We start from the raw sequence: 23,870 nt of genomic DNA on the forward strand, positions 1-23,870 counted from the left end.
CGTGGGACCCACATTTATATATAGTTATACTATTTTATAAAAAGTATCCATTTTAACCAACCCCAACCCGCCTCAACCCGTATTTATATAGAACCCGCCCCGACCCACCCCATTAACTAATACAACCCATTTTAAATCATCCAAACACACTCCATTTCAAATCCCACCCCATAAAACTCGTTTCAACCCAACCCATTAGCAGCCCTACGTGGTCGAGCTCGCTGATGGCCACGTCCAGCGGCGTCGCGCCGTCGTTGTTCGTCACGCTCAGGTTCACCCTGGCGTCCTGCGCCAGCAGCATGGCCCTCCTGTCGCGCCCGTGCTTCACTGCCAGGTGCAGCGGCGTGTTCCCGGCGCCGTCCCTGGCGTTCACCATCCGCCCGAACCGCGGCTTCCGGCACATGTGCCGCACCACCTTCTCCTTCCGGTGCTCGATGGCGCAGTGCAGTACGTTCCGGCCCCGGTTGTCCAGCAGCTCGTCGCTGTTGGGGCACGCCTCCATGAGCAGCTCGATGACGTCGATCTTGCCCATCTTCGCGGCGGCGTGCCCGGGGAAGAACCCGTCCGCGTCGGGGATGTACGCCAGCGCCGAGTCCTTGAGGAGGAGCAGCTTCACTGCTCCGATCTTTCCAGCTGAGGCGGCATGGTGGAGGGCGGTGTTCCCGGAGTTGTCCACCTTCTTGGCCAGCGTCGGCTCCCAGCACCACAGGGACTTGGTCATTTCTTGAAACATTCCGCCAGTTGCGTTGCGTGCGACACATAAATCAGGAACCATATATAGCAGAAGTACGATGCGAAACAAAGACTCGAAGTACCTTCGCTGACAAGGACCGCCGCGTGCAGGGCGGTCTGTCCATGGGGCCCGGCGTAGTACGCTGGAGATTTCACCCCATCCTCGGGAGGCGAGCCTCCGATCAGGACGGCAACCATGTCGGCGCGGCCTAGCGCGGCGGCCAGGTACAGCGGGGAGAAGCCCTTGCCGTCCACCACCGCGGCCAGCCCACCGTACCGTCGGCGGACACGAGCTTCTCCAGGACGGCCTCATGGCCGTTCCGGATAGCCTCGTGCATCGCGGTCGCACCCTCCGAGTTCCTCGCCCTCAGCGTGGTGGGTTCCTCGTCGTCACCGGGCGCGGCGCCGCCGCCCGGGCACGCTCGATGAGGGAGCACACCACGTCGACGTGCCCGGCCCTCGCGGCACAGATCAGGGGCGTGTTGCGCAGGTTGTTCCTGGCCCGGATGAGCGAGGCGTCCACGTCGCACATGATGCATGATCTTCACGTAGCCGTTGCACTGATCATTTCTTGCTGATGTCATTGCGCCGACGCTTGCTCCGATGGGGCACCGGTTAAACCAGTGCTGAAAGGCTTGGCTGCTGCGCACTCGACATCGTCTCTGGACAATAGTATGTTGATTGCTCCGATGCCTCTGAGTAAACCGTCGGTTTAACCGGCGCTACTGAGTATTTCTCACTTGGCTCAGTAAGTATGTCCAATTTGCACCGATGCTCTGGTGTCGGTTCATCCGACAACCATCGGTTAGACCGATGCCTCTGCATCGGTTCAGCCGGTGGATTGGACTTGTCATCTTGACGGTGGATTGGACTATATCCATGGGACCTAAAAATCCTACAATTGTGATCTCGCCAACTTGTTAGTCCCATTGATTATGTTGTCACTCAATCACCAAAATCACAAATAGCCTAAATGGGGCTATGTTTCTTACACCCATGACATAACACATGACATGAATCATGAAAAGGACGCATGCTGTGTACGCAAATGTTCTTCTAATGGATGGATCGGAGTATTCACCTGGATCACGTTTGTCAGTTTATTATTCGCACACCGTGCATGCAAAACAATTGTCAGACGCGGATTAGTTGGAACAACGAGCTAATAGCTAGAATAACTCCGTAGATCAAATCCGCCGCCTTCACCTAAAACTTCATCACGACTGTTCGAGAACATGGAAAACATGCGATCCGGCATTCTGGTGGAATGTCCGGTAACTCAAAAACAAAAGGAAAATGATCAGGGAGAGAGAACCGCGAGCTTCATCAATTCTAGAGTTCTTGTGAGGGAGAGAAGCTGGTATTTCCACCTCCCACGCTATTGGCTATTGCTACGCCGTCCTTTCAATTCCCAGCTCGTGCGAATAAAATCTTTTTCTCTGGTTTTGTTGCCACGCCCGACAGTGATCGGGGGTCGACGTACGTGGACGGATACTTTGGCCTCACCGGCGCCCGGCGAGACGGTTGCCGCTTGTCCGCCAGCGGCAACTGGTCCAACCGCGTGTGCTGCTTCCTCCTTGTAGCCTCGCTGGCTATGGCTGGGCCGAAGCCCGATCCTCATCCTGCTTGAGCCCTTTTTTTTAATTTTGAATGGCCCTATCCTATCCAGCCCTCTTCCAAGGATTTTGCTCTAATCCAGCCCTACCCATTCAAATAATCGATCCTTGCCCTGTCCTAGTCCATATTAGGCCCTCGAGCTGGCCCTTTTGTAACTAAAGCATCTCAGCCCTTGGCCTGTTTTTGCTGCATGCAAGCAACGCAAAGGGTCACACGTATACAAGGTCACAGCACAGAATACATCCACGGGAGCACGGGTCAGCAAAAAAGAATATAACACGAACGAAGACATGCACCCATTGATACATTGATACAGCAGTACGGGTCAACCCAATATTGTTAATAAGTTATCACTGCAACAATTCATTCACCAATCTGAACAGCATTTGATAAGTTATCTACCAGTCTCTTCTTACAAACTTACATCCATGGCTGAAAATATATCATAGTGTAGAAAATAGAGAAAAATGGCAAAAGTCGATGATTCGATGTTGTTCAGCATATTGCACGAGGTACTCAGAAAGACCGAAACTTGGCAAGAACACTCCGAAAGCTGACAGGTACAATTCATAGCTGCAGAAATATTACACTATTAGAATTCAGAAAATTTCAGTTAAGGCAATAATACAGGGAGATAACTTGTTAACGAGTTCAAAGAAATACAGTTGACAGCTAGCATGTTAACATGTTTAGGAAAATACACTTAACAACTTAAGAGAAATACAATTAACAAATAAATTGATGCAAGTCTGTAACTAAATGCTTACCTACTCAAGTGCCATAACCCTCCACTTCATCGTCTGAATCAAACATCATGTGTCCAGTAATTGGCTCGCCTTCATCTTCATCGTTGAATCCGATGAACCAATCTTTAGCACAGATTAAAGCTTGAAGGGTTTTTGGAGTGAGTGATGTTCTGTTTTTACCAAGAATTCGTCCAGTAGCACTAAAGACTGATTCCGAGGACACTGTGCTTACCTATGCAGCACGGATACGAATACACATATCGGTATCGAAAGGATACGGATACGCGGATACGGCAATTTCCTAAAAAACTCGATACGCGGATACGTTTTACTATTTTTTTAAATAAAAAACCCGAATTTATTAATTGGGCCCAATAGTACATTCAGCCCAACCCAAATCCATCTCATCCCCGTTCACCCACGCCGCCGCACATACTCACTACCACCCCACCAAACCCCTCCCCCCCCCCCCCCGCATGGCCGCCGCCGCACATGCTCTGCTGTCTACTCTCCCTCTCCGCCTCTCCACCGGAGCTCCGCCACTCCTGCTCTTCCTCGTCCCCGCCGCCGGCTCCCCGTAGGCCAGATCCAGGGCTCCGCGCCTCCTCCTCCGCCGGCTCCCCGCCTCCTCGTTGGCCAGATCCAGGAGGCGGGCAACGCCGGTGGCGTGCTAGGGCGACGGCGGGTGCCTTCTCGCGAGGTCTACGGCGGGCGGTGGCTCGTGAGAGCGATAGCTTGGGCTTGCGGCGTGCAAAGGCGACGGCGGGCGCAGCGGCCGTTGGCGTGCGAGGGCAACGGGCGCACGGCGGCCTCCAGTTCTACACGGCGACGGTCTTGACCTCCACAGCATGCCGCGCGCGGCCGGCGAGCAGGGCCGGATCCACAAGACAGATACATAGCGGCTCGCGTATCCAATATTCACGAAAATAATAAAAATTCGGATACTCCTAGGATATGTATCCAAGGCGTATCCGATACGTATCGGATACGCAATACGCTACCTTAGTGGCGTATCCGTGTTACGTAGGTGCTTACGGGAATTGCGAGAAAATCCCTAGTCATCAAAGATAGGATTGGGTATGCGTCCGAGTTCTTCTTCCACCATGCCAGCACATTAAAATTCTCACCCAACCTTACAGTCACTCTCGGATCCTCTAAATAAGTGTCCAATTCTGTCCTTTCTGAACGAGCATCTAAATTCCGAGATGCAAACTGAGCAAATGCATACTCCACTCGCCTTTTACCACAAACCGGTCCTAAAACACTTTTACAAGACTCCCCGGACTAAGTTGTTGGCTGCTCATTAGTTGGCATGAAAACAGGTAGATTTTGAGTCCTCACTATCTTTTCATACTCCAAGTAATATCTATTCAAGCACCTTTTCAGCTCCCTCATGTTCATGTCTGCATTTTCAGCAACTGTAAAGAAGTAAAATTTGATGAAGTCCAGCTTCATGGATGGATCTAGAACAGCAGCAATCAGAAGAACAATATTCGGCTTTGACCAGTACTTTGACCAGTACTTTTCAAATTTTACAATTCGTTTGAGTTCCAAACTTCATCAAGCAATACATCTCTAATGGCTAGCATCATCTTCAGAAATAGATGAGTTGTAGGATGTCTATCCGCTAAAAACGCCTTGGTTGCATCAGTGAATACTTGCAAAAATCCATGCAACTTTTCATCTTTTGCCCATTCTTGTTCACTGGGAGCTTGGTGATATTGCTCTGCAGCGAATCTGTTCAAAGCTACCTTATACTTCAAGGCTTCATTCAGCATATCATATGTTGCATTCCAACGATGTGGAACATCAAGAACCAGTCCAGACTTGCTTTTGTGACCCAGTGATTGAACAATGGAGTTAAAAATCTGCATGCGGGATGGTGATGAAGCAATGTTATACAGTCGTCTAGTCGAACCTAGTCGCCATGGCACCGATAAGGCGACTAGTCGCGACTAGTCGTCGATCAGGTCGATTAGTCGACCCTAGTCGGTCCTAGTCGTCGCTATAGTCGTCCTATATATCCCATGACATATATGTACATGTATATGTACTTATATACTATATAGCAAGCAGTAACACCACAATGATAGTCAGTTTGGTGACACTTACTTGTGAGATTTGATGTTTGAACTGTCCAGAACTCCATATTCTTGTCCCACACAGTACAGGCTAATGGCTAATGGCTACTGGTGCAAGTTATATAGTTAACCTAACCCTAATGGCTAATGGATAATGGTGCAAGTTATATAGTTAACCTAACCCTAATGGCTAATGGTGCAAGTTATATAGTTAACCTAACCCTAATGGCTAATGGGCCTAATTGAGCCCAGTACAGGCGGCGGGCTGGAGTGCTGGTCTGCTGGACATCTTTTGGTTTTGGCCTGATCGTCCAAGTAGCTAGTCGGATGACTAATCGCGATTAGGCGACGATTAGTCGGACGATCAGACATCTGATCGACAAAAGCTAGTCGTTTCACTTATCGAAGCCAGCAGAGCGATAAGGTCGACTAATTGCGACTAATCGCGATTAGTCGGATGACTGTATAACATGGTGATGAAGTCACTACTTTGATAATATCACGGACACTCCCGATTGCATTAGGAATCACCTTTAGCCCAGCTTGAACCATTATATTAAGAACATGGGCAGCACATCTCACATGCATGTGTTCACCTCTGAAGAACATCTGATCACCTAAAGCATCACACATGTCTTTTGTGGCTTTGTTATTCACACTAGCATTGTCTAATGTTATAGTGAACAACTGACTAACCAATTCCCACTCCATCAAGCAAGAAGTAATGCCATCTTGCACAACATATGATGTATGGGGGGAAAGAAATTTGCTTGAATGCAATGATCTTCTTTTGAAGCTCAAACTCTTCATTGATGAAATGGGTTGTGACACCAAGGTACCCCAAGTTTTGGTTAGAGGACCACAGGTCTGCTGTCAAACTAACATGGGATTTCAACTTTGAGAACTGGTCAAACAACATAAGCTTCTCCTCTTCATACAGCAGAAGGCAATCTGCCCGCACACTCTGCCGACCAACTACTCTGAACGATGGTTGACAATAATTTATCATTTCTTTCCAAGCAGGATCTTCGGCTTTTCGAAACGCAATCTCTGCGCTAATGAAGTACTTGGCTACTAGACCTCGAAATACTACAGGATCGAAGATGAGCTGGTCTGCATCACTAGACTTTGACTTCAAGGTTGCTAAGAACCTGTCGCTGTCTTCTTGTGTAATCTGAGGGCAGTGGTATCCGATGTGCCTATTTAGGTGAGATGTCCCTTTCCCAGAGACCAAAGATAATTGAGCCCTACAGTATTTGCAGATTGCCTTTTCTATTCCATCTACTACTTCCGACTCTATGTGTTCCCAAACTTTAGCTCTTTTTTTGGATGACCGACTTGATTGCTCAGTTGACATAGACTCATGACTCTCTCCAATAAGTTCCGGAACTGCTGAAACTCCTTCCATTTGTATCTAGTGCAACCAGAATTAAGGCTACAACACAACAGATCCTATGTAAACAAGGCAAAAAAAAAAAGCTTTAGCATCAAGAAACGAGGACTGAACTGATCCTAGCAGAAGTGATATGGCAAAGCAAAAAAATACTATCACTGTAAAAAAATACGCTGCACTATGATTTAAGCTCTGTTTAGTGACTACTCTGTTTAGTAATTGAACATTGACACTCTCAAAATTGATTATGTGAGAATTATATAGCTAGACTTGCCTTGAAAAAATATAGTTAATAAAGTAGTCAAAATGATGTGTCGAAAAGAGGCTGATAGAGATCAAATAAGAAACAGGGTATTTTACGAAGATAACAACAACATATAGGTAGCCAGGTCTCAGTTATCTGATAACATATTGAGATAAAAGTAACTGCAATATGATGAACTGAGGATAGGAGGCTACACACATCGAATTGCGCCAAGATTCTGGTCACTCACCGGCAGGGACGAATCGATTGAGTCCGGATAGGTGGATCTCCACGCCACGACGACACAGCACCGGTAGAAGGCGGAGGATAGGATGTGGCCAGCCCCCGCTCGACGGGCGAAGGCTTGGCGTGGTGGAGGAGACCCGGTTGGCTGGTTGAGAACAGAGGAAACCCCGAGCTCGCTCAGGGCATGAAGCAAGAACAGCCGCTGCCTGCAGATCGAGATCAGAAGAATTAGGGGCGGGTGGAATGCGCGTGGGGATCAAGAGCAGCATGAAATCAAAAGAACAGAGGAAATCCCGATCTCAGCCTTTGCCTCACCGGCCGTGGCGCCCGAGAAGGTGCAGCGGCGAGGTCCAGAGCCGCGGAGCACACGCTGGCGGCGCTACGGCAGCGTCGCCCTCGCCCAGCCCTCCTCCGACACGACGAGGAGCCCTTCCACGGGCCAAGCCCTTATTTCCTATCCACGGGCTAACGGCGCTTTTTTCTTTTTTATATTTTTAAAAAATAAAAATTTCAAAAATATATGTCCGTTTTGAAATATTTCAAAAATATCCCCCGGCCGCCCCCCATAGGGCGACAGGCCTTAAGTGTAATTTTTTTTCATCAAATTTGCAACGAGGTCCCTGGAAAAAAAGGGGGCCTGGAAAAAAAGGGGGCCTGTCGCCCCCCCAACGGGCGACAGGGGGCGCCTGTCGCCCCCTCCGCAGGCGACCGGGGTAAGCCCCCTTATATAAGATGCAACCCCTCCTTTCCTCCTCATTTGAGCCCGAAAATTCCACCAAAAATTCAGAAAAAAAGAGAGGGGTGAGGAGAAGGGAAGCGGCGAAGCCCTGCCGGATTCAGCACTTGTGATCTGCAGGTTAGTACATTTAGTTTATATATTTTTCTATTTAAGTACTACGCATTTAAGTAGGAGTAATTTAAGTAGGGGTGAGTAATTTAATTTAATTAGTGCTATAGTAGAACCATTTAAGTAGGAGTTTAATGATACTTTAGTTTGTAGTTACGTAGTAGTAAATTAGTTTAGAAAATTAGTACTACGCATTTATTATTACAATTGCAGTACTATTAGAGACGTGTTTATAAATTAATTATAATTTAAAATAGAATTTGGCCTATGCAGTATAGAATTTGAGTGTCATCACGTAGTTATGAATACTTATACGTTGTAGTTGAATTTCATACTTAGTTTTTACGGATTATTGAATAAGGTAGTGAAGTAAAGAGTATAACTCGATAAGTATTATGTGATATACAGATATGTCGAGCAAGATGCAGTTTCAAATATTTTATGGTGACTACAATGTTATGTATGGGCCAAATGGAGTAGATCTTTCTGCCTTTAAGTGCACATCTAGCGCCATAGATAAACATCTGGAAAGAAGTTTTGGTTCCATATGTAAGTGGCTGCAGCGTGGGTTCCGTGTTGATCCGTTGACACATGTGATCACCGTCCAGTCTCTTGTTAATTGGGAGGTAGAAAGTGAATTATGGGAATTGATGATGATACACAGCACTGATGACTGGCAGAAGTACATGCAAGCAGCTCTAGAGCGTGGGTGGCCTCTCGTCATTCTTGTTCAAATTCGGGAGAAGACACAAAATGAAATCCAACATTGTGCAGATCAAGGAACTCCGAGTATTCAAAGAGAGACCAATTATGTTGAGTAAGATGAGTCAGAAGAGACAGGGAACCAAAACATGAGACCACAGGGCCTTGCTGATGAGGGAGAGAGGATACATAGCATTGTGGACGAGATGGAGGCAGAAGACCAATCCGCAATAGAGATGGAAGAATATGAGGGCTCATCTGATGACGAGCAGTACTCATTGCCAAAAGAGTGGAAGGAGCATGGTTTTGGCAGTCATGTCGCAGAAGATGTACGAAATCAGGAGTGGGAGTACAGAGGGAATGAGGTAGTGCAAGGTGCAATATATCGAAACATTAAAGCCGTAAAAGATGCTGTGAGACTATGGGCAATATCATTGAAACGAGAATTCAGAGTCGTAAAGTCTGGCAGTAAAGAATATGAGGTGAAGTGTGTGAATGATGGATGTCCATGGCGAGTACATGCATTCAAGGGGAAATGGAAGTCAAACTGGAAATGTTTGTATATCTGATGTTTGTATCTCTGATGTTTATTTGTAATGAGATAGCTGTGGACCGTTTATTTGTATCCAATGTTTATGATTGTGCTAGTTTACTTGTCATTTGTTTCTATACATACTATTGATGTGAACTTATTATGTTTGTGGGTTCCATAATGCTCGTGAAATAAGGGAAGTTTTTGCGATTTTTTCCCGTGATTTAATGAAGGACAAGTTAGGTGTGGTAGGAGTTAGCGGCCGAGATCCTGCTGACGATGATGACGACTACACACTCGAATAGCTGAAAATAGGAACCATAGTGTATCTAGCTGTGAGTACGAGATCACAGATTGCCACTGCTCAGCACGGCGATCACGGGTTTCCGAAATGTCGTATTCTTTGCTCAGACATACGTGACCCAATAGCAGTGCCCTTCCACCATTTCAAAAAGATGTGACAACACGGCAACCACTACAGCTCACCTTCAAAGCAGTCCCTCTGTCGAGGACGACGGACCTGTCATTCTACAGCGCAGGTCTGTGGCGTGTAGTGGGGAAGGCGGCATCTAGGCGCGATCGACCGAGCGGCAGCAATGCAGCGCTGTGAGTCTGCATGCACAGAGATGCATCGAGTAGTCATTTCGAGAATCGAATCTAGCCTTTTCAGTGTTTGGTCAGCTAGCCTCTTCACTGTGTTGTCATGTAGGCTTTTTAGGTGCATTTACACTCCACACTCCGGGTATCAGACCTTTGTGCGTCTATAAATACTCCGAAGTTTGTGAACTCCCAGCAGCACTTAAACACCAAACCTCATTGTATATCCAATGTCTGGAGGTGGGTCTAGCGAGAAGAATTACTACGGTTTTGGGAAAGGAAAAGGGGGAAGAAAGGGAGACCCCATATGGGAGGGGCCTCTTGGACCTGATTCCTTTCCGGAACCAGTATTTGAGTTTCCACCACAGCACAAGAGTGAATTTACCAATGAAACTCCTCTTCGACAATACGATAACCGTAGAGAACCGTGGCCAAAATGTAGACATGGTGAGAACTGCTTAGTGCAGATGTGCACCGACGGGATGGATGACGGTCGGCGTTTCTTTAAATGTCCACATGCATGGGTAATACTCGGTTGGTTCATTTCTTTATCTTCAATGAGACACCTTATATGAAATTTGTTTTGCAGTCTTTCGATGCTCCAGAAAACTGTGGTTTTACTAGGTGGGTCGATCCTGCACCAATTGATTCTGTTCAGGAGTTCATCGAGTACCTCCAGATAAAGATCTTTGATCTGGAATGCAAGGTGAACCATTATGAGGAAGTGAGCGAGGGTAACAAAGACGACGAAGTTGATGATACCAGCAATGCTGCCGGTTCACAGGATGAACCATGCACTATTCCTTACTGCAACTGTCCTTGTCACAAGAAGAAGGGCCCTGCGCCTCCGGCACCACCGCCTACGCCACCTGCAATGGGTGCATACTGCGGAGAAGGCTCAACGCAGTTTGCTACGTGGGGGTACGGCTACTAGAACTACCCTAGTGCTAGTGACTTGCTGCATCGTTGTGTTTGTTCTGTTTTTTTTAAACTTACCTAAGGCATGTTAGGTTAGTCCGAAATCTGTTTACCGTAGTTTGCAACGGATTCTGCCATGCCACTGCATGTGTGATGTTTGTTTCATTATCGTTGTATTATGATGTAAAATTTGATGGTTCACATTATGTAATGTATTTCTTAGTTCTTATTTCTTATCGTTATATTAATTAAATATGTGCTTTATAGTATTCTAGTCACATGAAAAGCTCTGAGGGCCATGTCCGTGCCCAGCAGAAGGCTAAGAGGGTCTGACACCCTAGTGCTTTTTATACACTTCAACGTTCGCCTCTGATCACTCTCGTATTTTCCATTACATACAATAGATGGTATGTTTATACTTCGATGCTCCATTACGACTAAGTACGATTCAAACTCGACATTATGTACATGTCCAGTGAATGCAAGTTTGGTAAGAGACATACATACAAGCAAAATACAACATTAACAATACTAAATGCGAATACATCTTAAACCGATGAACATCATATGTTATAGATCATGGCATGAAATCATCTAGGTCGTCATCCCAGTTGACAGATGGTGGTGCTGCAGGTGGTGTACTATGGCTCGACGAACCTCTTGGCTTTCCCTTTCTCTCTTTTCTGGATCTACGTTCATGTACAGGGGAGAAACATCATGTGTTGGAGGCCATGGTTTGGGGGGGCATGAAGTCATCCATGTCGTCATCCCAGTTAACACAAGTTTGTGCTGCAGGTGGTGCAACATGACTTGACGAACCTCTTGCCTTTCCCTTTGTCTCCTTTCTGATTCTAGGTTCATGTACAAGGGGAGGAACATCATGTGTTGGAGGCCATGGTTTGGGGGGCATGAAGTCATCCATGTCGTCATCCCAGTTAACACAAGTTGGTGGTTGAGGTGCTAAAGCATGACTCGACGAACCTCCGGGCATCTGTTCTTGCGCAGGCCAAGTACTATCACCCGAAGATCTTATCCGCCTCCTTCGTCTAGTTTGCGGCATAAGTCAACCACCGAAGATACATACCAATTTACGGAAATTTGGTATCGTTTCGTTAATCAACTCCGTGTCCTCGGGGTAATCCTAGCATATAATTAAAAAACAATATTACTGTTTCATAAATATAGATTCGAAATGACGGACGGGATTACAACTGAATGAGAGTTATCATAATGTGCATCTCATACACCTCTGGCCGCATCCATATCTTACAAGCACTTTGTAAGAATCCAATGATATTAGGATGATTCGCTAGTTCACATACTCTCATGTATATCTTCCGATGTTCTATCAGGTGTCCCTTTACATCTTGCGTCGTAATACCTCGAAATAATGTGAAATCTTTAAACTCTACTACTTTGGACAACACCATCTCTATCGTACCATCCACTAACGGATCCAACTTCTTACTGATAACAAGATGGGTCATGATATCAAGTATTATACTAGATTTTTCTTCGGTCCATGAAAATCCTCCACAATTGTAGGCAGCCATTGTCTTAGGCTGCAATATCAATAAGGTACTTTCATAATTCTATTCTAATTCATAATTAATTTAAAAACAAGTATGTAATAGTACTGAAATTGTAATACTAAACGTGTGTTCTAAAGCACAAAATCTAATTCAGCTAATCCGCTAATTAAATTTAATTGTTATACAATATCAATGGATTCATACGGAAGTTACCGGTAGATCACAAGTACGCAATTCGGCAGAGTTTCGCCGTTTTTCTTCTCCTCACCTCTCTCTTTTTTTCTGAATTTTTTGGCTCAAATGACAAAGGGAACGGCGGCATATGGCGGCCAGGGCTTATATAAGGGGAGGGGACCCTGTCGCCCCCCCCCCCCCAACGGGCGACAGGCCCCTGTCGCCCCAGGGGTGGGCGACAGGCCCCTGTCGCCCGGGGGGGGCGACAAGCCCTTTTTTCCAGGGACCTCGTTGCGAATTTGAAGGAAAAAAAATTACACTTAAGACCTGTCGCCCTATGGGAGGCGACCGGGGATATTTTTGAAATATTTCAAAATGGACATATATTTTTGAAATTTTTATTTTTAAAAAATATAAAAAAGAAAAAACGGCGGGCTAACATGGGCCAAGTTCAAAATCCGGCATGTGCCAATCCTTTTAAAGCCCCAATCCGATCCTATCCTTTATATGCAAAGCCCATAACAAGCCCTAAATTTTTAGCCCACGAGTTTGGCAGCCCGCAGGGCCCTCGGATTTTCTCGGCCCATCGTCAGGCTTCACGTCCTGCCTTTCGCGGCGAGAGGGAGACCCTTCCGCTAGCCACGGCGCGGCCTCCGCGACCCTGCGTTTGCCCGGCCACCGAGGCGTGGCGCACGTGGACGCCCCGCCCCGGTAGTAGTAGTAATTGGTAACCGAATGTACTGATTGCTCCGGCGTCTACGGCGCGCAATGCACCGGCGGCAGCCTGGACCGATGCCTCGCCGCGCGCGTCTAGGCGCGGGGGCGCGACGGCGACGGCGACGGCGGCAGCCGCGGCCGCGTGAACATTTCGCACGGCGTGCACGCGCCGACGTGCCGTGTCGTCGTTGCGCAGCTGCTCCGCGTTCGCCTTCTACTAGATGTAGGCATGTGCATTCGCTAGTACAAGAAGAAGAAAGCCCTAGCTTCTGCACCAAAGTGGCCATGATTCTCTATCGGATTCGTACGTTGATGTTTCGCGTTAAAAAAAAAAAAAGAGTTCGCTTGCAAACGAGATGAGGACAGAATTAGTTATCGAATCGTTGCTGGGTACGCTAGCTGGATCTGGAGCAACGAGATCGAGGCGTTCCCTGCCTGCAGAGAAGTTCGTCAAATCCGCGCGCCTCATGTGTGCCGTCGGCATCTCGAATTAAACATTCTTGTTTCAGAGAAGATTCTTTGACTGCAAGTTTGTGATCGAGCCAGACACCAGTACGTGCAATGTCTGAATATCCGAGCCGCGGTATATACTACCAAGGAGGCCCCGAGCTTAGCATATACGGCGAGGATATTCGCTGGGGGAAATAAAAAAATTGGACAGGAGTATAACACTGCTACACCAGTCGCGTCTCTTTCCAGGAGGAAGTAAAAACGAGCTGCCTGGAAAGCAGCGACGAGACGCTTTCGGACCTGGAGGTGATCTGGAGTGCTGATCCGGGCGAAAGGAACATCCGGGCTGGGTCAGCAATAATTTAGGCGGGCAGCCAGGTAAAATAAAAAATCTGAACCTGATCAAAGGAGGGGTTTCTTTATTGGAACTGGGTTCTTCTGTCACTTCCATGCGGGGTCAGACCTCCACGTCAGTGACCAAACTGTAGGGTGAAGTACCGTAGAAGATTTGTATCCCTTTGTTGTATAACAGCGTTTAGAGTGACGTGGAGATATAACAGATCAGGCTAAGGGTTCTTGGATAAGTACATCTTAGTTGAGGATTAAATGCTTTGATCACTTGGCACTAGTCAACAGGCGCTGCTTTTGTAATTTGATTCATGACCATCTTTATCATCTTTTTTTTGTCAAAGGATAGGCCCACTGCGAGCAGGCCTCTACGTAGCAGCAGCAGCCGGTCGATCAAGAAGGAAAGGCCCGCTCTCGTCAAATTGGCCCATATGGACTTGCGCCGCCCGTAACAGCTAACGAGGCCGGCGGGCAGAATAACCCGCAGGTGAGGGCCCTAGCCGAGCCGAACCACTGGTGCCTGGGCCGCGGCGTGCTTGACAACGCAACCTGCTCGACTGCTCATCAGTCTGCGGAGCATGCAGTTATGTTCGTCGTTGTTAGTCTTCACACTCACGCGCACTTTGTGCCCAAAAGCAACCTGAATGTTAGTACAGTCTGACACGATTTGCACAGTTGAAGAGGAGCAAAGCTACGTACGAGTAACTTAATAACAAAACGAGGCAAGGTCCATCCGTACAGTCTATTTAAATAATGATATTTGATATGGTTCTACTTCATTTCGGTTCAGCCAATTTCCCTTTCATATCCGAAGACTATCTTGCATCTGTCCTCTCTTCTTGCTCTTTCCAATCACTCCCTAGTTTACACTATCTACCTGTCCTTACAAATTACACCTTCCACACAGATGCGCTTGGGTTAAAAGCCCAAGTACAACACCATCAGTAGTACATTACGTGGCAACAGTATTCACCTCAACGGACTGCAGCTTGAGGATCATCACTTCCTACAGTAACTTCCCTATCTTCACAGGCTCGGCTGAATGGCATTTGAAGGAACCTAAACCAGTGGAGATGAATCTGTTAAACTCAAATCCACAGAAATGGAAAACCCCCTCTCTCCAAGAAAAGAAAGAGAAAGGTGTGAACTGTGCTTAACTGGAAGTACAGGACCATTTTGAATTTGCGCCAGTGAAAATCTGCCTATGTTAGCAGCCACTGACATGCATGGTGCGTACTTGACTACTTATTCTTCCAAAGAAAAGAAAAGAACGCAAAATTCAACTGGTTGGCTCCTATTTGAAGCCAGAAAAAAGGAAAAAGGTCAGAGGGTAAATCAGTTGGGCCATCACTAAATCATCTCAAATCCCCTTGTACACCTATTGTGGAACAAAATGCGCGCCCATTATTACCTGAACTGGTGTTTCTTCACGTAGGCTTGAAGTTCTATGCTTTAGCTCTCCGCGATTAGTTGTGAGTTCATCCAATATCTCAGCATCGGGACGGCTAATGCAGCTTCCTACCTCAGATACTTCATCCTCCTGTGCAAGGAACCAAATTTCAGATAAACCAAAGAAGTTGAGCATACAAAGCACTGATGCACGGATTCAAGTAAAGGCGAGATGAGTTTTATACGAGTGTGTGTTCATGGGGGACACCGTCAAGTTCTTCATACTCAGCTGCGTCCAATTCCCTCAATAAGATTGGGTCAAAAAACTTTGGGAGGAGATACTGCCTGATGAGTATCATAAGGAAGAAAGGCACTGGGAACAAGATACCCGCTATGGGTATCCATGTTATGCCGAAGCATATCAGGAGGTAAACCAACTGAAAGATCGTGAAGATGACTATTATTTTAGGAGGCACAGACTCCACAAAAGATGCATGAGGATCTTCAAGAACCCTGCAAATGTTACGTCACATGTTAGTGCAGCGCTACTAGTTTTGGAATCAATGGTTAATCACAAAGGAGACACGGGCTCTGCATTATTCCATGTCCATCGAATTATTTAAATGAATTGAATAAATGCATAAAAGAGATATTACTTGTAGCGTCGGCTTTCCGCGATGAACAAAAGTTGGATCCTTTCCCAGAACTGATTCCCTGGTAGACTGTCAATGGCCATGTAAGCAAAGTAACCCCAGAGAACCGATGTTGGTACCATCCTGATGACTGGCATAGCTCCAACACAACCACCAACCAATATGGATTGCAACAGATTGCTCAGTCTTTGTTCATTCACTCGAACAGGCAAATGGGCTTCTATATGTTTCTGAGGGTCAAATTCTCTAGCCAATTTCCCTTCTTCATCACCTTCTTGCAGAACAGCATCCTTAAAGTTCTTCAATTCCTTATCAACAGAATCAGCCTGAAGGATCACATTTTTTAAGCATTATTGTCATTTTATATTAAGTTTTACGTAAAGAATAACATGGGCAGCATTCAGGTAGGTAGTTAGGCATCAGATAAAAGTATTTCGGAAAGCAAAGATGCAGCAGAAGTGATATGAGCTTTGGAGTTTGGAATGCAACAGCATTCACAATAAGGTGCATTTGATAAATTAAGGGGAGTTTATGTAATTGATAAAGGCAAAGCCCTTACTTGTTCGTAAGGATTTCAAACAAATTGCTGTAAGATACTAAGGCTTTGTTGATGACGAATATAAATAAGTCAAAAGACTCACATTCTGTTCGCTGTCCATTTTGATGAAAACTTCTTGCATCTTGCCATATATTTCCAAACTGGTTGCACTTTTCCCTATGCTCTCCTTGGCAGTATCAACCATCTTTTTGCTTAGCAACTGAATTTAAAGAGATGGATATGTGAGCGAACCTCACTACCTTAGCATGCGACATAATCACATAAATAAGTTTGAAGTTCACCAACCTGCCTCTTAAGGACAGCAAGACTTCTTGTGTGCATGGGAGACTGAGGAAGGACTCCATTAGATGGAGGGATACCAATCAAACCGCAGAGTAGGACCTATGATGTTTATATACCATGAGAAAAGGAAATAAACTTCCATAATATTGAAGATGAGATCATGATATACCGAGGTCTGCATCATATATCTATACTGACGGAAAAGTAGATTGTGATACTTTGGTTCAACAAATGTGATTGAGTTTCCCGCAAACTGGTAAAAAACTTACAAATTGTATGACAGAAAGACTTAAATGCCACGTACCATGACTCCAAGGACAAAAATGTCATAATGGTAGGTAGAAGGCTTCTTCAAATTATACTCCTTTTGCTGCGCCAACTGTGAAGCTACACTATGATCAAAGAAGTAAAGTCCTGCAACCATTAGAGCAGGCACAATGGCTGCAAATATATACGCCGGAGGGACAGAAATCAAATCCTGACATTAAACATCAGTGAAAGCATTTAGAATTACGAAATTTTCAGAGTGGTCTCTTTAAAGTTTGCACTGCAAAGATCACTAACATTTGCATCTAAGAATCGTAAACAATTGACTTATTACCTCCACTATGGTCCAGTGTCCCAGTGAACTTGACTCCCAGGGAAGTGGAGACAACAGCCTCCTGGGGACTCCTGACGGCACCTTGCTTGGCAGGGTATATGACAATGCTGTCCACACAATTACCATAAGTGGGACACCATAATCAGCTATGAAGCTTCTAAGACATCCTGTAAATGGCAAATCAAGATGTATGATTAATGCACGAATAGCACTACAAAAGAAATAAACTAGAATATATGAAACAATTATTGGCTTACTTAAATCAGGTTCTCAACCCAATCCCAACCTGATATGGCCCAGCCCAAACTGGACTCTGTAGCCAAGACTAGCCCAAGCACAAACAAACTCAAGCCTGGCCTAATCAAAATGGTTTGACATTCAGGTCCGATCCCCAATCCACTCTAAACAACAAATGTTATTCCCTCCATCCACTTCAATTGTATTTGAAGTCAAATGTTATAGGTTTTTACCAATAATTATGTCTACCGATAGATTAGTGCTTCAAACAGTATCAATATAAGATTGGTTTTGTAGCAAATTATACTATATAGTAATATAAACTAAAGGTCAAGATCTACTTTCTGAAGACTATTTATAAACAAAAAACTAGCATATACCAACTTGTTTGGTACTTAAAGGCTTTATTGCGGTTATTGTTGTATTTATATACACCAAAAACACACCTACAATATTGGACACAGGAATTATTGTGTAAGTACTTAGTACAATTTCAGGGTTTCTGGGCTGGACTGTTGCTGGATCTATTGAATGGCCGCTTTGCATTTAAAGTTGCACTCAGCTTTAGATATAACAAGATAGATGTAAGGGTAGAAAATGAGTGACCAACCTACTCCATACAACCATGACCTTGCTCGCCTGGTCCTCAATGCAGTGTAAAGCAAGCCAATGGAAAATATGACACCAAGTAGGCCATTGACATACAACCACTGGAATTGGTGTATCGGTGAGCTGCTGTCTGCATCTTCAGGAACACTAAATTCACTTATGATCCCCTGCAGTAGACAGGCCCTGCGTTAAAATGCTTCTGCCATGGAAGAAATGGCTAGAATTTACTAGTATCATAGTACCTTGATTGCTTCTTGCAAGAATAAAATAGTGATTAACATCCCAAAAAGTTCTCCTGCGATCCTTGTAAATCTGCTAATAACATTGGAAGCATTGAACATTGCCAAAAGAAACAACATGATGGCAGTCCAGATGCAGACCCTACAGACAAGAAATATCGAGTTCAGTTTATCTGAAGCTTGCACAGGTTCGGATTTATTCTATTTTAGTCATTACCATCCAGTCCACGCTAAATATAGTTGCTCTCCCAGGCCTTGTTGTTTCTTGGCAAAGTTGTAGAGATAAGTGTACATGATAATAGTTGGTTCGGCAACTCCAACAATCAATAAAGGCTGCCCTCCAAGAATTGAATGTATGATGCCACATATCGCCGTAGATGCCAACGTTTCAACTGTTGTGAGTCTACCATCTGAAACAAACATATTTGGTTTTGTTACTATTTATGTGAATACAAGCCTAATTAGCATAGAAGCAGAAGGTGGTCTCACTTGTTGCCGTGCTCAGTTGCTCTCCAAAGGCAATCACAGGAAGTGCAGAGGCAAAGAAGATATACATGGTAGGTGCCAATATCCTAATGGTCCATTTGCAAGCAATACAGATAAGCTATGAAAACTAACAGGAAAAGTGAATAGACAAGACACACTGAATGTACGATAGTTTGAACAAAACTGACCTGAAGCCAGAATGGAGTCCTGCAACCCAATCATGTCTGTACCAGGCTGCCCTTCCTTTGACATCAGCAATGACTCCCCTGAAGGGACTTCTTAGCATATCCATAATCTGTCAGAGAGAAAATTTACTATTATAATTGGAATTAATTAAATGGAGTGTAGATAGAAAATATTTAAATTGTGGTTAACATTAGGTCATCAGACGGCTCATCCACAAACAACTCAGGTAGAGCACCACCATTCACTAATTAGATAACAGAAAGTTTATCTACAAAACAAGACCTAGCTGGCCATCAGGCCACGGAAAAGCAAACGTCGTTGTCACAACTCAAGCTCGTACATAAAGTATGTGAAGTACGTATAAGTATGTGCAGCAACTTCGTAAATAACCATTCTAACAGTTAATTCAACTGGTATATCGAACTAGACTTTGTACAAAACCCTTTGATGAACAAAAGAACAGAGCAGAGCACCAAAATTTGTTCCAGCTAGTAGCTGCAGCTCACCGTTCGGTCGAAGGCTACCCACCTCACGCGTGTGGGGTCCAGTTCTAACCCAGAGTTACGAACAAACAACTGCACGCATCAATTTTTCGATGATGATGACTTTTAAGGAGGACAACTCACTAACTATAGTTACCGCATCAGGAATGGAACAAACGAAGGAGTTAAAACACACAGAAAACCCCCGCAACGCACGGCGAGTGCAGCTCATGTCATGTGCACCGAATTTTCGGGGAAGCGAGCGGAGCAGGTGAGAAAATAGGAGCACGAGATCCAGATGGAGACACCAAAACCCCACATGAACAGAGAAACCGGAGTTACAAACAGCTCAAGCACTCCACCATGCGCTAAACTGATTGGAACCAGCCGTGAAAACCCCAGATAATTCTTCCAAAAATCTCCAGATGGCTCATGGCTGGAGAGAGAAACAACACACACATCACTTGGTCTAGTTGGTCGTTGGTTCTAAAAACAGACGTGCGCATACATAGTGCAGTAGTGCGCGCAGGACTGATGCATGCAGGCATATGCGCGCGCGCACACACACACAAAGGTTCAGCGGCGCCGGAATATCTCACGAGCCACGACTCCAAAATTATCGTGAACAACTCCGAATCCGCAGATATACATGCCGCCACCCAACACAAAGCCAACCCACCATCCGACGACGATAACTGCATGAATCACTGGGCAATCGAACAGAAGGGACCCGATCGGGGAGTGGAAGCCGTACCGGACGCGGAGCGGCGGCGGAGGCAGAGGCCGGGCGAGTTGGCGAGCAGGAGGCGGCGGGTTTGGATCGGTAATGCCGAGTCCTCCTCGGCACAGGGCGGAACCCTAGGCGGACAGAGGCGGCGGTCCGGGCCACGGCGTGGTGGTGGGCTGCTCGAGTCCCGCGAATGCCAGTATTTATAAGCGAACGCGTCAAATTGGGAGGAGACGGGAGACATGGGGAGGAGAATGCGAAGGCAAGTGCAGGGAGAGAGAAGGGAGGAGGACGCGCTCCCATCAATTCTGTTGTCTCCCGACTCAGCTCGTCCCTCGTCTCGGTCACTGACGAGTGGGACAGCAATGACGCATGCCCGCTCTCGCTCACCGACAGTGGGGTCAAGCCGTGACACCTGTACAGGGGCCCGTTGGTGATCCCGCAGGGGTCCACCCGTCATGTGGTCGAGGAGGCGAGCGACGAGAGAAGGCCGCTCGGCTGGAGCTTGGCTCCGCAACGGCATCACGGCCGAGGCGGCCGTGGCGGCCTTGGGCGGTGGGGCGCAGCCGCAGGTGAATTGCGATCATGGTTTTCGTGGGGTTCCTTTTTTTTCCAAAGGTTGTAATAACAAAAAAAAGGCCATGAACGTTTGTCTCGTGTGATTTGTGAGAATCGAGCATGCATGCGATTAGGGCTGGATACTGAGCCATGCTTGGCTCAGCTCGGTCTAACTTGTTAATTTAACGAGCCAGCTTGACTCAATTTGTTAACAAAATAAGCAGAAATAAAAGCTTAGCTCAGCTAGTTAATAACCTAGCTCGTTTGGCTCATGAGCTAGATGTAATTTATAATTACTATGTTAATATAGGTGAAATAGCTCGTTAGGCTCGCAAGCTAGTTGTAATTTACAATTACCACGTTAACGTAGGTGAAGTACAAAAGTTATAACAATTATAAAGTTTCAAACTACCAAAATCCATCATAAATCAAGCATGCACGAACCACAGCCAATCAACATTTTTTCTAATTATATTTGTTCTAATTATTAGAATTTAATGAGGCAATGACAAAAATTATAAAACAAGAGCCAACAGTAAATACAAGAGCCAACAAAAATTATAAAACAAGAGCCAACAGCAAAAAATTATAAAACTTTAGCAGAAAAATAATTTGGAGCCGAGCGGATTGGACTATTCGAACTTGACTATGATGACCCCTCTAACTCAGTTAAACAGCTCGCGAGCTGGCGCGAGCCAGCTCGTTAACAAAAACAAACAAAAATAGCATTAAAAAAATTTATTGAGCCGAGCAACAATCTAGCCAAGCCAGCTCAACAATCTAGCCGAGCCGGCTCACGAGTTTGCCAGCCCTGCATGCGATCGCTGTGTCACTTGGAACGAACCCAAAGCGTGGTTAGAGGCCAAATTCCCGGTGATTTAAGGCAAGAGAGAGAGAGCGAGGAGCAGGGGAATTGAAAGGGCACGACGAGAGGGTTCCGTTTTCTACCTTACGTGCACCGGGGACGCACCGTGGTGGCGAGAATCGAAGCCGGAAGCGGGTGGCGCTTGTCTGTTCGGGACCAGCGAACAGGCCTGGGCAGCGATGCCGTGCAGGGGCGATGCAGGGCTGCACCTGCGCATGCAGGGGCGCGCTTAGGAGGGAGGAGGCCGGCGAGTAGGCGGGGCGACGGGGAGCAGGGGCACCGCAACTGCAGAGGGCGTGCGGGGCCACAGGCTCGCGAGCAGAGGGGCGTGGCGACACAGGCGAACGACGAGGCACGGCAAGGGGTGACGCCGGGGAGCAGAAGAGGCCTGGTGGGCGCCCGGCCCGACAGTAGCGTTGTGCGCTGCTTCCGTGCGCACGGGCGACGGCGTGCGGCGTGCGGCGCGAGGTGGAGAGGGCGCAATGGCCTAGGGCCGGCGGCAGCGCTGGCCAGAAGGGAGCGCGAGGGGAGAAGGGAGTGCAGGGGCTCGGGATCGGGATCGGGATCGGGATCTCTCTTTTATCGGGGCACTCGGGACCATGCAGCCTGCCGGGTTGGACTTGGCCTGTGATGCGAGCGTCTCGTCCCGCTTGATTATTTGTGTGGCTATCTGGCCAATGGCGGCATCTGCAGCTGGCCAATAGCCATTCCGTCAACGCCTAGTATATAAATATAACATATAATACAAGTAGCATGATATATATTTACTCTTATATATCTTTTTTTTGAAAGATTACTGACAGGTGACAGCAGGGTAAGCTGACAAACAGATTGATCCCTCCGAACAACAGAACGAGTTTGCATCAGGTGGCCGGCAGTAATTCAGACGTCGTTTTAATCAGTGATGCTTAGGGGCAACTGACTAAACAATGCATTACTGTTCAGCGTATCTTTTTTTTCAGATGAAGGGATTATTGTGGCCTCTGCACGTACTGTTCAGCACGTTTATTTCCGTATCCCTATCACCACAACTAATAGTTGCATGACGAATTTTGAAGGCCGTTTATAGGCAGCATGCACGCAGGAACGGTAAATGGCTGGCACGGCAGTCCATGTATACTGACAGTATCTTTCAGAATTCAGAGGTTAGGCGCCGTGTATCAGCAGCGCCTAGATAGCGTAACACACCAGTATAGTGTGGCTGATCTTTTTGTTGGCAGCTGCTAGATGGATGTACTGAGTAGTAATAATTCTTCAACTAGTGTCCAACGCTGTCAGCTTCCTCCCTTCATCGTCTGGGTTTCGTTTCCTGGCCGGCGTTGGAAAAGTAGGCAGCAGGCAGGACGGAGCGGTCGTTCTCCGAGCAAAAAGGAACGGAGGACGACTCGAGTCGGGGGATTATTTGGGGAAGGCAAGCCTGATTCGGCCCGTCCTCGTAGACAGAGACACGGGCTGGGGACGCACGGCAGCCGGCGACGTGCCCCCCCCCCCCCCCCCCCCCCCCCCGCATTGCCGGCTCGGGACCAAAGCGTTCGTTATCGCCGGTTTTTGTTTCGAGCGCCGAGGTCGGCGTCGCGCGGATCTTGTGGGTTGCAGCTGATCTGGTGCCTGACGAGATTAACCTCGGGTATCCCATCAGGCCATCACGGTGGTTGACGATCGCTGGAGCCAGGCCGGTGCAGTACACGGGTACACGAAGACCGCAAGAAAAAAAAAAGAGTAGCGGCGCAGCCATGACACGCTCGCTCGTCGTGCACGCGCGCGCTTTCGTTTCATGTCGTCGCGCCATCGTTGGATGCGAAACCGAGGCGCTCGAGGCAGCCGTCCGTCCCGTGTGTTGCCGGACCGTGCGATTCTAGGAGTACTAGACAGCAGCAGCAGCTTTCTCCATCGCAACGCCGGCGAAAACCACAGCACCTGCCGATCTTTTCCCGTCTTCTACACGGACATTTCAGAAGTGGCAGTCACATGCACACGGTGCCAGCCAGTGCGCCGACCACGTACGACTATAGCCTGCTACAGTAGTAGTACTAGTAAACTTGCTAAGCTGGGCCCGTGCATGGACTAATTAAGATAGACTCGAGGCCTGGCAGCGGGAATTGGAGAACGACGCGGGCCGGC

General features: G+C 46.9%; 1 protein-coding gene and 1 pseudogene across 3 annotated transcripts; both read right to left on the minus strand.

Moving 5' to 3' along the window:
* Positions 1-5,605: 5,605 nt before the first annotated feature.
* On the minus strand, positions 5,606-7,473 carry LOC120700747 (annotated as a pseudogene).
* Positions 7,474-14,557: 7,084 nt separating this feature from the next.
* On the minus strand, positions 14,558-22,375 carry LOC120698545 (boron transporter 4-like). Of its 3 annotated transcripts, none has more exons than XM_039982214.1 (14): positions 21,833-22,375; positions 19,120-19,226; positions 18,935-19,017; positions 18,663-18,855; positions 18,449-18,587; positions 18,208-18,373; positions 17,361-17,527; positions 17,064-17,237; positions 16,763-16,858; positions 16,560-16,676; positions 15,922-16,244; positions 15,511-15,778; positions 15,288-15,416; positions 14,558-14,935 (listed from the first exon to the last, which is right to left on the minus strand). In XM_039982214.1, the coding sequence occupies exons 2-14, from the start codon at positions 19,221-19,223 to the stop codon at positions 14,903-14,905; spliced, it is 1,992 nt and encodes a 663-aa protein (XP_039838148.1). In that variant the 5' UTR covers positions 19,224-19,226; positions 21,833-22,375; the 3' UTR covers positions 14,558-14,902. The 3 variants fall into 3 exon arrangements, with proteins under 3 accessions (XP_039838148.1, XP_039838149.1, XP_039838150.1); XM_039982215.1 differs by lacking the exon at positions 21,833-22,375 and adding an exon at positions 20,354-20,818; XM_039982216.1 differs by having other exon boundaries at positions 18,663-19,017; positions 21,855-22,226.
* Between the last annotated feature and the right edge of the window lie 1,495 nt (positions 22,376-23,870).

The sequence above is a fragment of the Panicum virgatum genome, chromosome 3K (genome assembly GCF_016808335.1).
Source record: "Panicum virgatum strain AP13 chromosome 3K, P.virgatum_v5, whole genome shotgun sequence".
Taxonomy (NCBI): domain Eukaryota; kingdom Viridiplantae; phylum Streptophyta; class Magnoliopsida; order Poales; family Poaceae; genus Panicum; species Panicum virgatum.

Bases quoted from the DNA above. Each gene is read 5' to 3' on its own strand.
- LOC120698545 (XM_039982215.1), bottom strand. From the start codon at position 20,629: ATGGGAGCGCGTCCTCCTCCCTTCTCTCTCCCTGCACTTGCCTTCGCA. The intron at 19,018-19,119 runs GTCAGTTTTGTT...ATGGACCATTAG, and splicing joins GGACTCCATTCTGGCTTCAG to GATATTGGCACCTACCATGT. The intron at 15,417-15,510 runs GTATAAAACTCA...TTCCTTGCACAG, and splicing joins TCCCCCATGAACACACACTC to GAGGATGAAGTATCTGAGGT.